The sequence below is a fragment of the Vipera berus genome (assembly GCF_964194415.1).
Source record: "Vipera berus genome assembly, chromosome: 1".
NCBI classification, from domain to species: domain Eukaryota; kingdom Metazoa; phylum Chordata; class Lepidosauria; order Squamata; family Viperidae; genus Vipera; species Vipera berus.
In genome coordinates this window covers 358388653-358401445 of record NC_138202.1, presented here as the reverse complement: position 1 = coordinate 358401445, position 12793 = coordinate 358388653, and the positions used below count along the sequence as shown (strand labels likewise).

The window sequence follows — 12793 nt, the reverse complement described above, 5'->3', positions numbered from 1 at the left end:
TTTCCGGTGCATAAGCTCTCAGTGTACATACAAGTAATAGTGACAATCATGACCATATACAACATGAAAATACATGCATCATAAATAGTGAAATACGACACTTCGTCATAAATCGTAGGATGCAACACTTAGTGATAGTCATAGAGTACCAGCTTAGCAAACAACATTAAACCATACTAGGGTACAAAAAACCCCAAAGTAATATAAATTGTAAGATACAAGCAGCAAAGTTATAGTTGTAAGAAGATAAGGATAGGTAATAGGAAAGATGAGGAGTTAATACAGCTCTACTAGTATTTTGACAGTGTTGTAGGAATTAGTTGTTAAGCAGAGTGACGGAAAAAAACTATCCTTGTGTCTAGTCGTTCTGGTGTGCAAGGCCCTGTAGTGTCATCTTGAGGGAAGAAGTTGAAATAGTTTACATCCAGGAAATGAGGGGTCTGTAGTTATTTTCACAGACCTCTTTCTTGCCCGTAGCTGGTAGCAATTGTTTTTTTTCTGCAGTTCTAACTATCCGTTGAAGTCTGCGTCTGTCCTGTTTGGTTGCAGATCCAAGCCAGACAGTTATAGAGTTGCAAATAACAACAACAGTAATAATAATAACAATAAACAATTGTCGATAAGAAAGACAAAAAAAAGTCTGGAGAGTGGACGTGGCAGTGCCTGGAAACAGCAGAATAGACGAGGAAGAACTGGAGAAGATAACAAAATACGAAGACCTACAAATAGAAATAGAAAGACTGTGGCAAAGGCAAGCAAGGGTGGCACCAATAGTCATAGGCGCCTTGGGTGCAATCCCAGAACAACTGGAGCACCGCTTGGGCACCGTCATCGGCATTGACAAATTCGCCATGAGTCAATTGCAAAAGGCGGCCTTGCTGGGAACTGCCTCCATCCTGCGACGAGATCTGTAATACCATCAAACATCCACATTAATGAACCTTTATTGTCAAAGTACAACCATGTATACATTGAGATTAGCTGAGCCTCCCTTCGTGCTCCCACCCCCCGACTCACAGTGACAACAAACCCTCCATCTTATTACACCCTGTGAACGAATTGCACCACACACCGGCCTCGCAAGTCAATTCTGCATAAAGTTTATAAAAATTATTTCCCGTTCAAAAGCCTAACAGCTCACGGATAAAAGTTGGTGCGGCTGGCTATACTCCTATATCTGCCTATCCCAGGTCCTTTGTAAGGACTCGATAGGTAGACAAAAATGCCAAATCCAGTCTGAACATCTGGCTGTGATAATAATAATAATAATAATAATAATAATAATAATAATAATAATAATAATAATAATAATAATAATAATAATAATAAGAAGAAGAAGAAGAAGAAGAAGAAGAAGAAGAAGAAGAAGAAAAAGAAGAAGAAGAAGAAGAAGAAGAAGAAGAAGAAGAAGAAGAAGAAGAAGAAGTTGGAAGGGACCTTAGAGGTCATCTAGTCCAACCCCCTGCTCAGGCAGGAAACCCTATACCATTTCAGTATAGGCTGTCCAGTCTCTTCTTGAAAACTTCCAGTGTTGGAGCATTCACCACTTCTGGAGGCAGGCTGTTCCACTGGTTAATTGTTCTCACTGTCACGAAGTTTCTCTTTAGTTCCTGGTTGCTTCTCTCCTTGATGGGTTTCCATCCGTTGCTTCTTCTCCTGCCTTCAGGGGCTTTGGAGAATAGCTTGACTCCCTCTTTGGGGCAGCCCCTGAGATACTGGAACACTGCTATCATGTCCCTCCCCCGGTCTTTCTGTTCATTAAATGACAGACTCGGTAATTCCTTTGCAGAACCGTATCAGCAGCTTCTTGGGCAGTCTGAGTTTTCTGAGTTGGCACAGGAAGAACATTCTTCGTTGTGCTTTCTTGATGACATCTTTGATGTTAGGTGTCCATTTTAAATCTTGAGATATTATAGAACTTAGAAACCTGAAGCTCTCTACTGTTGATGCTGTGTGGTCTAGTATTGTAAGAGGTTGTAGAATAGTAGGCTTTCTCCTAAAGTAAAACAGTGTTTACTTCCATTTTCCGGCCAAAACCCCTTTCCCCCTAGCGAACCACGGATTCATTTTTTTTATATATAGATTTTATTAGTTTTTATAGGGCTAAGAATAAGGTGGGGTCGGGATTAGGGTTAGGATTATGGTTGGGGTTGGGGGTTTTCCAAATAACATTTTCAATATTTAGCAAACAGCATAATGTCTGGGTTCATGTGTTTAACAAACAATAATAGATATAGTTAATTATCATAAACAATACGTTAATTCATCACTCGATAATAATAATAATTATTATTTTATTTGTATACCGCCCTTCTCCCGAAGGACTCAGGGCGGTGAACAGGGCAAACATATAAAAATACAAGAATACAAACATTAAAAGAGATTAAACAGGTGCCCAGAAACTAAGAACAATGAATTAAAATACATTAAAACAATATTAAAATCTAAACCCATCACCCATCAGGCCAGGCCGGCTTGTTCGAACAAGTAGGTCTTCAGATCGCGTCGGAAGGAGCGAAGGTCGGGCGCCATCCGGAGCTCAACCGGCAAACGGTTCCACAATTCCGGCACGCCCACAGAGAAGGACCTCCCCCTGGGGGTCACCAGGCGACATTCTCTGACCGGTGGCACCCTGAGGAGGCCCTCTCTGTGGGAGTGCACTGGACGGAGGGAGGTTGATGCCGGCAGCAGTTGATTCCTAAGGTATTCTGGACCCATGCCATGTTGGGCTTTAAAGGTCATTACCAGCACCTTGAACCTCACCCGGAAGACAACTGGGAGCCAATGCAGCTCACGGAGCAGAGGTGTAACATGGGAGTATCGGGAGACTCCCAACACAACTCTCGCGGCTGCATTCTGTACCAGCTGGAGCCTCCGAGTGGTCCTCAAGGGCAGCCCCTTGTAGAGAGCGTTGCAGTAGTCTAGACGAGAGGTCACGAGCGTTGCAGTAGTCTAAACGAGACTTCTACTTGCTAATATATATTCAAAATTATATGTCACGTTCCTTTCTCTCTGACTCGTTTTTCCAGCCATTGATAGAAATTATCCCATGTTCTAAAGTGCACGGAGTCTTCTTTCTCTTTAATCTTTAAAGTCAATCTATCCATTTCTGCACGCTCTAGAATATTCTTAATTAGTACTTCAGTTGGTAAGTTTTCATTTTTCTCAATGTTGGGCAAATACAATTCTTGCTGCCGTTAATATGTGTAGTATTAGATATCTGCCATCTTTCTCATAATTGGCTCCTATTATTCCTAACAGAAATAATTCTGGTTTAAAGTCTTTTTGTATTTTAGTCATTTTCTCCAACCGTAAATGTATTTTAACCTAAAATCTTTTTTTCCTTTGGGGCATGTCCACCAGATGTGATAATAAGTACCCGGTCTTTGCTTGCATTTCCAACAGTTGTTTGAAGTATTTTTAAGCATCTTTGCTAATCTCACTGGTGTAATATGCCATCTGTAAAACATTTTATACGCCACTGCTTCAGTTAATTTAATAGTTCTTTCCCATAACTTTTGCCAAGCTTCTAATTCTATATTTTATCCAAAATTCTTCGCCCATATTATCATTGTTTCTTTTACTTGTTCTTCCGGGATTCATTTAATGACTGCAATGTTGACTTTCCAATCTCCGTGTTCACTCAATGACCGCCACAGAAAACACCATCAAATCAGGCTTGACTTGCTTAACGACCGTCACCCGCCTAGAGCTGAAATTGCAGCCCCCATGACGATCACCAGTTATCCGCACAGACTTAGGAGTTTTAAACAAAAACTCTAACAATTCATTTATTAAATGTATTCGGTACCCATCTCACTGCCGGGCAAAACTTGCCTGTCTTTATTTATTTTCATTTATTTATTCGACGATGTTATATATCACCTCTTGACTGACACGTCGGCGACTCTTTGCAGAGTGAATACAACAGTTTCAGCTATGAGTTTATGATCGCGCTGGGCGAGATTGACTTGATGTTGGAGAAGCTTCCCAACTGGGCGAGTCCCCAGGCCGTGGAGAAGAGCATCCTCACGCTGAGCGACAAGACCTACATCCATCACGAGCCCCTTGGCGTGGTCCTGCTCATCGGGGCGTGGAACTACCCCTTTGTCTTGATCATGCAGCCTCTGATAGCAGCCATCGCGGCAGGTATGTGGTTTACTGACTTGAAATGTTGCTAAGACAAGATAATCTTTTTTGTCATATTTTTTTTTACCGTGGGCACAACGGCACGCATCAAAAATGAAATTTAGTGGCCTGCTCTCAAAGTGAAGCACATCCCTGACACACACCTAAAACATACTACATGCAACATTTGTATAGACCCACACCCCTACATATAAAGGTAAAGGTTCCCCCGCACATGCGTGCTAGTCGTTTCCGACTCTAGGGGCCGGTGCTCATCTCCGTTTCAAAGCCGAAGAGCCAGCGCTTGTCCGAGGACGTCTCCGTGGTCACGTGGCCGGCATGACTAGACGCCAAAGGCGCACGGAACGCTGTTACCTTCCCACCGTAGCGGTCCCTATTTTTCTACTTGCATTTTTACGTGCTTTCGAACTGCTAGGTTGGCAGAAGCTGGGACGCGTAACAGGCGCTCACTCTGCACTCGGGATTCGACCCGCCAAACTGCCGACCTTCTGATCGACAAGCTCAGCGTCCTAACCCACTGAGCCACCGCGTCCCTCCCCTACATATACATAACAATAAAATATTAAACCCTGTCCCATCTTGAATATATAACGGAAGGAGGAAGCCTGAGAGTTCACAAGGTTAATGCTGCATGGAATGAAACTATGGCTGAAACACTGGAGCACAATGTTTTATGTTGCTAAGTGAAACATTGCCTAAGTGAGTGTGCCCCATTTTACAACTTTTCTTGCCACTGTTGTGAAAGTGAATCACTGCAGCTGTTGAGTTCCCCGTTGGGTTTGCTGGTCAAAAGGTGATCACGTGACCTTGGGACACTGCGGCCGTCATAAATGTGAGTCGGTTGCCAAGCGTCCGAATTTTGATCACATGACCACGGGGATGCTGCAATAGTGGTAAGTGGGCAAAATGGTCGTAAGTCACTTTTCAAAGTGCCATTGTAACCTTGAATGGTCACTAAATTTATTTTTTTATTTTTATTTTAATTCCATTTATATCCCGCCCTTCTCCGAAGACTCAGGGCGGCTTACAAGCTTAGCAGTAGCCTTCATTCTATGTATATGCCTGCTTATTAGGGCTTTCACACCCCACACCCCCAAGCGGCATTATTACAAAGTCAGCTTAATTGCCCCCAACAATCTGGGTCCTCATTTTACCTACCTGGGAAGGATGGAAGGCTGTCGTAAGTCGGGGACTGCCTGTATCACAACACATGGCAAAAATAGCAATCAGATCTGTAAAAGAACATTCATTTCAATTAATTGATAAAGACAGAATAAATACAGGTAGCCCACGGCTTACAACCGGTAGCTTAGCAACAATTCAAAGTTCTGACAGACCACCAAAAAAGCTACTTACCACTCTGATGGGCGGGGGAAGTCAACTCGCTTAACGTCTCCATGATCCGCTTAGCAATCGTGGGGGGATTCACTTTACAACCAGGGCAAAAAAATTGTCTCCCATGCTTCCCAGTGGAAATTCTGGCCCCCAATGTGGCGCTAAATTAAAAATTACCTGTAATTCGTGTTCTGGAGTGCGGGGTTGGATTAGATGACCTCCGGAGGACCTTTGTAATTCTCCAGCTTGCATATGTGTGTCTTTCAGGCAATGCTGTGGTGGTCAAGCCGTCGGAGGTCAGTGAAAACACAGCCAAGATGTTTGAAAAGCTGCTCCCTCAATACATTGACAAGGTCAGTGTGAACAACCGTTGTTTGTGTGACTTTGGGGTCCGGTTGCGTCCAGTTTGCCAACAGCCCAGGACTTGTGTGTTTTTGAGGGTTAGGGTATGTTTCCCTCCAAACAGGATCGAAAGGCAAAAGAATTGCTGCATAAAGACAGCGGGGGGACTCTAGCTTCACAAAAAATGTAACTATAGCTAATCTTCGACTTACAGCCGTTCGTTTAGTAACCGCTTGAAGTTACAACGGCACTGAAAAAAGTGACTTAAGGTTGTTTTTCACGCTTATGACCGTTGCAACATCCCTGTGGTCACGTGATCAAAACTCGGAGGCTTGGCAACTGGCATGTGCTTAGGACGGTTGCAGTGTCCTGGGAGGTCACGTGATCCCCTTTTGCGACCTTCCGACGAGCAAAGTCGACGGGGAAAGCCAGATTCACTTAACGACCGTGTTTCTAACTTAACAGCTGGAGCGATTCCCTTTTTAACAGACAGGCGGTGAGACAGGTCGTAAAATGGAGCAAAACTCACTTAACGACTGCCTCATTTAGCGGTGGAAATTTTGGTATCAATTGTGCCGGTTGCCGAGCAGCCAAAGTTTGACTCGGTGACCAGGGGGATGCTGCAACGGTCGTAAGTGTGAAAAACAGTCCTACGTCACTTTTTCCAGGGCTGTTGTAACTTCAAAATGGTCATTAAATGAAATGTTGTAAGACGAGGACCACCTGGAGATCAATACATTGATTTTCATTGGCACATATCCCTCCCCAGGACTTGTATCCGGTTGTCAACGGGGGAGTGCCGGAAACGACGGAATTGCTGAAGCAAAGATACGATCATATCTTCTATACCGGCAACAGCCTTGTGGGCAAAATTGTTATGGAAGCTGCCTCCAAGCATCTCACCCCCGTTACTCTTGAGTTGGGAGGGAAGAGCCCCTGTTACATCGATGAGGGCTGCAATCTTGAAGTGGCTTGCAGGTGAGGTGCTAGGGTTTTGGATTCGGCGTTAACTAATTTAAGTTGGGTTCGGTTGCATTGGATTGATTGAGTTGGGTTGCATTGGGTCAGGTTGAGGTGGGTTGATTGGGTTGGGTTGAGTTGGGTTGCATTGGGTTAGGTTAGGTTGGGTTGAGTGGGGTTGAGTTGCATTGGGTTAGATTGGGTTGCATTGGGTTAGGTTAGGTTGGGTTGAGTGGAGTTGGATTGTGTTGGGTTGCATTGGGTTAGGTTGGATTGCATTGGGTTGGGTTGCATTGGATTAGGTTGGTTGTGTTAGGTTGCATTGGGTTAGGTTGGGTTGGGTTGCATTGGGTTAGGTTGGGTTGAGTGGGATTGGATTGCATTGGGTTAGGTTGGGTTAGGTTGGGTTGCATTGGGTTGGGTTGCATTGGATTAGGTTGGTTGGGTTAGGTTGCTTTGGGTTAGGTTGGGTTGGGTTGAGTTGAGCTGCATTGGGTTAGGTTAAGTTGTGTTGCATTGGGTTTAGTTAGATTGGGTTGGGTTGGGTTGGGTTGCATTGGATTGGGTTGAGTTGGGTTGCATTGGGTTAGATTGAGTTGCATTGGGTTAGGTTAGGTTGGGTTGAGTGGGGTTGGATTGCATTGAGTTACATTAGGTTAGATTGGATTGCATTGGGTTAGGTTTGGTTGGGTTCAGTGGGGTTGGATTGCATTGGGTTAGGTTGGGTTGCATTGGGTTGGGTTGCATTGGATTAGGTTGGTTGGATTAGGTTGCATTGGGTTAGGTTGGGTTGGGTTGCATTGGGTTAGGTTGGGTTGGGTTGAGTTGGGTTGCATTGGGTTGAGTTAGATTGGGTTGGGTTGCGTGTCAACAATGCAGCTAGTGAACCCAAGAAAAAGAATCATGAAATCAATTAAGGGAGGCTCAATTAAGGCACGAAGGGAGGCTCAGCCAGTCTCAATGTATACATGGTTGTACTTTGACAATAAAGGTTCATTCGTTAAGTCCCAGCAGGCAAAACTTTATTGGGTACAGCATCTCCGAACTGAAGAAGTGAAACCAGCTTTGAGTTTTCCCACACAAAAACGTGCTTAGTTAAAAGATAGATTCCTATGCCCCCCACCCACTGGATTTTCACATTTCCCAATCATACTATTTCTTTTTGTTATGGGAACAGTTCACTTCTCCATCGAGCACCTGTGGCAATGACCTTGGCTGGTGCAGGCTCTCACAGTCCATGAATGGCCTCTTGGCATTCCATTGCATTCCCTCCCCCTTTTCTTTGACAAGACAATGAAGCTAGCAGGGATCCTAGCAATTCAATTCAATCTTGACATTGCGTTGGATTGGGTTGGGTAGCATTGGGTTGTGCCCAGTTGGATTGGACTGGACTGGACTGAACTTTATTTGGCCAAGTGTGATTAGAATGATAGAATAACAGTTGGAAGAGATCTTGGAGGTCATTTAGTCAAGCAGGAGACCCTATACCAGAGGTCTCCCAACCTTTTTGGCACCAGGGACCAGTTCTATAGAGAAAGGTTTTTCCACAGACTGGAAAGTGCGTGGTTTTGTGTGCTTCCTGCATTCCACTGTTCTGTTCCAGCCTACAACCGGCCCTGCAGAAATGTCAGGGACAACCCCTTTGTTATATTCAATAGGCTGGAATTAAGCCAACCAAATTTATTTACAAAAACTAAACGAAACAGTTCAAAACAGAGTAAAACAAATACAGACCGAGACTATATCAGAAGCTCTTCAATCGGTTGCCTTCAGCAACCAGCACCTCCCACACATTCCCCTTTTAAACAACAGTCTCAGGGCGTGGCTTCTCTTTGCCTCCTCCCGAGGTGCCTCATTGCTTTTATTTGTTCACTTCTGCTTGTCTGCCTCCTGCTTCGAGCGTCCTTGAACAAAGCCAGCTGTGGATCGTCTTCTTCCAATCTTTCAGGCTCACACAGCTGGGTCTGAGGAGGAACAAGACGGGAGGGGCCTGGCTGAGAGCTCTGCGATGCATCTGCAACCAAAGGCTCTCCAAATCCCTCCTCCTCCTATAATAATAATGATAATGATAATGATAATGATAATGATAATAATAATAATAATAATAATAATAATAATAATAATAATAATAATAATAATAATAAGAAGAAGAAGAAGAAGAAGAAGAAGAAGAAGAAGAAGAAGAAGAAGAAGAAGAAGAAGAAGAAGAAGAAGAAGAAGAAGTTGGAAGGGACCTTGGAGGTCATCTAGTCCAACCCCCTGCTAAGGCAGGAAACCCTATACCATTTCAGACAAACGGCTGTCCAGTCTCTTCTTAAAAACTTCCAGTGTTGGAGCATTCACCACTTCTGGAGGCAGGTTGTTCCACTGGTTAATTGTTCCAACTGTCGGGAAGTTTCCCCTTAGTTCTAGGTTGCTTCTCTCCTTGATTAGTTTCCATCCGTTGCTTCTTCTCCTGCCTTCAGGGGCTTTGGAGAATAGCTTGACTCCCTCTTCTTTGGGGCAGCCCCTGAGATACTGGAACACTGCTATCATGTTACCCCTCACCTTTCTCTTCATTAAACTACACATACCCAATTCCAGCAACTGTTCCCTATATGTTTTAGCCTCCAGTCCCCCAATGATCTTTGTTGCTCTTCTCTGTACTCTTTCTAGAGTCTCGACATCTTTTTTACATCGTGGTGACCAAAACTGGATGCAGTATTCCAGGTGTGGCCTTACCAAGGCATTGTAAAGTGGTATTAGTACTCCTCAGAATTGTCCAATTCAGCTGCCGAAACCACAGGCTGACGCTGAATCACAACACCCACGGATGAGGCTTTGTTTTTTTGTGTGGACCAGTTGCTGGCATGCCCTGACCCAGTACTGGTCCACCGACAAGGGGTTGGGGACCCCTGCCCTATATCATTCTGAGCAAATTGCTATCCAAGCTCTTCTTGAAAGCCTCCAGTGATGAAGCACCCACAACTTCTAGAGGCAAGGAGTTCCACTGGTTAATTGTCCTCACTGTCAGGAAATTCTCCTTAGTTCCAGGTTGCTTCTCTCCTTGATGAGTTTCCATCTGTTGCTTCTTGTCCTGCCTTCAAGTGCTTTGGAGAATAGCTTGACTCTCTCTTCTTTGGGGCAGCCCCTGAGATACTGGAAGATTGCTATCACGTCCTCCCTCGTTTTTCTCTTCATTAAACTAGACACATCCAGTTCCTGCAACCGTTCTTCATATGTTTTAACCTCCAGTCCCTTTAATCATCTTTGTTGCTCTTCTCTGCCTCTTTCTAGAGTCTCAACATCTTTTTTATAGTATGGTGATCAAAACTGGATGCAGGATTCCAAGTGTGGCCTTACCAAGGCCTTGTAAAGTAGTATTAATAGTTCATGTGATCTTAATTCCACTCCTCTGTTAATCTAGCCTAGAATTGCATTGGCTTTTTTGGCTGCCACCGCCCAGTGTTGTTGGCAGAAGCACTCAGTGTACCTACAAAGCAACAGAATAATAATAAGCATCATTGTAATAATGATAACAATAAAAGAGGAAAGTAAAGAAGATAAGAAGGATAAATAACAATAGTACAGCCACACTACCTGGGTAAATATATACAGACATTAGATAGCCCTGTAAGAATTAGGTTAGAATTAGAATTAGAATTTATTAAATTTATATGCCGCCCTTCTCCCTAAGGACTCAGGGTGGCTCACAACAATAAAAATTAAAAAACATAGAATAAATTTTTTTTTAAAAAGAATTAAACAATAAATGCAAAATTACAAGACAATTTAACCCAGTAAAAAGCCTAATTAAAAAACGTAGTCAGTCCAGGCCCGCTTGTTGGAACAACCAGGTCTTCAGGTCACGGCGGAAGGACCGAAGGTCAGGGGCCATCCGCAGCTCCGGGGGCAGTTCGTTCCAGAGGGTCGGCGCGCCCACAGAGAAGGCTCTCCCCCTGGGGGTCGCCAGCCGGCATTGCCTGGCCGACGGCACCCTGAGGAGGCCGACTCTGTGGGAGCAAGTAGTTTAGTTTAGTTTAGTTGTTTAGTTTAGTTTTATTTAATTTGTATACCGCCCTTCTCCCTAGGGACTCAGGGCGGTTCACTGGGCATATATAAATAGCAATACAATACAATACAAAAGTTAAAAAAGATTAAATCAATGCCCAGTTAAAAACAATAATACAATTCTAAAACAACAGTTTAAAACCCAAATCCCCCGTCAGGCCAGACCAGCTAATTCAAATAAATGGGTCTTCAGGCCACGACGGAAAGTTCGGAGGTCTGATGCCATCCGGAGCTCCACCGGCAGTTGGTTCCATAATGCCGGAGCGCCCACAGAGAAGGCTCTCCCCCTGGGGGCCGCCAGTCGGCATTCCCTGACTGGAGGCACCCTGAGGAGGCCCTCTCTGTGGGAACGCACAGGGCGGAGGGGAGTTGACGCCGGCAGCACGTGGTCCCCGAGGTATTCCGGACCCATGCCATGTAGGGACTTAAAAACCATCACTAAGACCTTGAACCTCACCCGGAAGACAACTGGTAACCAATGCAGCTCGCGGAGCAAAGGTGTAACATGGGAGTACCGGGAAACTCCCAAGACAACTCTCGCGGCCGCATTCTGTACCAGTTGGAGCCTCCGAGTGGTCTTCAAGGGAAGCCCCATGTAGAGAGCATTACAGTAGTCAAGGCGAGAGGTCACGAGCGCATGAGTGACCGTGCACAGGGCATCCCGGTCCAGATAGGGCCGCAACTGGCGCACCAGGCGAACCTGGGCGAAAGCCCCCCTAGTCACGGCCACTACATGATCTTCCAAGGTAAGCCGTGAATCTAGGAGGACTCCCAAGTTGCGAGCCCTATCCACGGGGGGTAAGAGCTCACCCCCCATAGAAAGAGATGGAACATTTTGAATGTTACCCCGGGCCTAAGCCATGTAGGGCTTTAAAGGTAATTACCAGCACCTTGAATCGCACCCGGAGGGCAACCGGAAGCCAAGGCAGCTCGCGCAGGAGTGGTGTAACATGGGAGTATCGAGATACTCCCATAAGCACCCACGCAGCCGCAGTTTGCACCAGCTGAAGCCTCCGGGTGCACTTCAAGGGCAGCCCCATGTAGAGAGCATTGCAGTAATCCAGGCGAGAAGTGACAAGGGCGTGGGTGACCGTGCATAGGGCATCTCGGTCCAAAAAGGGGCGCACCTGGCGCACCAGGTGAACCTGTGCGAAGGCTCCCCTGGTCACAGCAGTTAGACGATTAATTTATAAACTTTAATTTATAAAGTTTTATTTTTATGAATGTAAGCTGGCCAGAGTTAACCCCGTAAATTTTATAAATAAATAAATACAATTTTAAAAAAATAGTACCCCACTGTAAGAAACTTGACTCATATGATTTAATGATAGAAAAGGTTTCATTTCCAGTTACAACGTAACGTCATTTTTTAAAAAGTTGTTTTTAAAGTTGTGTGTGTGACGTTCAGCTTTATTTTTCCTATAGGATATTTCAGTGTTTCATGCTGGGTAAAGAATTCTGGGAGTTGAAGTCCACCCGTCTCAAAGTTGCCATAGAGGGAATGATTTTTTGTTGGTGGGGGAAAAAAAAATCGTATTTGCAATATTAAGGAATGGATTCCAGATCTGTCTGCAACATCCTTATATTCTAAAACTGAATTACATGTCCTTGACTTATGATGATTCATTTAGTGACTTTCTGAAGTTACTATCACACTGTTCACTTAACAACTGTAGCAAGAAAGGTTGTAAAATAGAAAAGTCTCACTTAACAGCCGTCTCGCTTAGCAACAGAAATTTTGGACTGAACTGTAGTCGTAAGTGGAAGACTACCTGTAATTTTATCTTGATGTTATATGGATCTTTTTTTCTCCTGTTATGTTTATTTTTATCTTGTTTCTTATAATAAGCAGCCAAGCCAATAATTCTTTTTCTTTTTTTGGTTTATTGGCTTGGTTACTTATTGTTGTTGTTGTTGTTGTTGTTAGCTGCGAAGTCGTGTCCGACCCATCGCGACC

At 44.4% G+C, this 12793-nt stretch overlaps 1 protein-coding gene across 4 annotated transcripts in view; it reads left to right on the top strand.

The window, feature by feature from the left end:
• Positions 1-12793, top strand: part of LOC308679499 (aldehyde dehydrogenase family 3 member A2-like) — a 45788-nt gene that overhangs the window by 17160 nt on the left and 15835 nt on the right. For all 4 annotated transcript variants that reach the window (XM_081346701.1, XM_081346700.1, XM_081346702.1 and 1 more), the window contains exons 3-5: positions 3918-4149; positions 5752-5837; positions 6596-6804. In XM_081346701.1, the coding sequence (XP_081202827.1) occupies positions 3918-4149; positions 5752-5837; positions 6596-6804 (527 nt within the window). The remainder of the gene's footprint in view (positions 1-3917; positions 4150-5751; positions 5838-6595; positions 6805-12793) is intronic.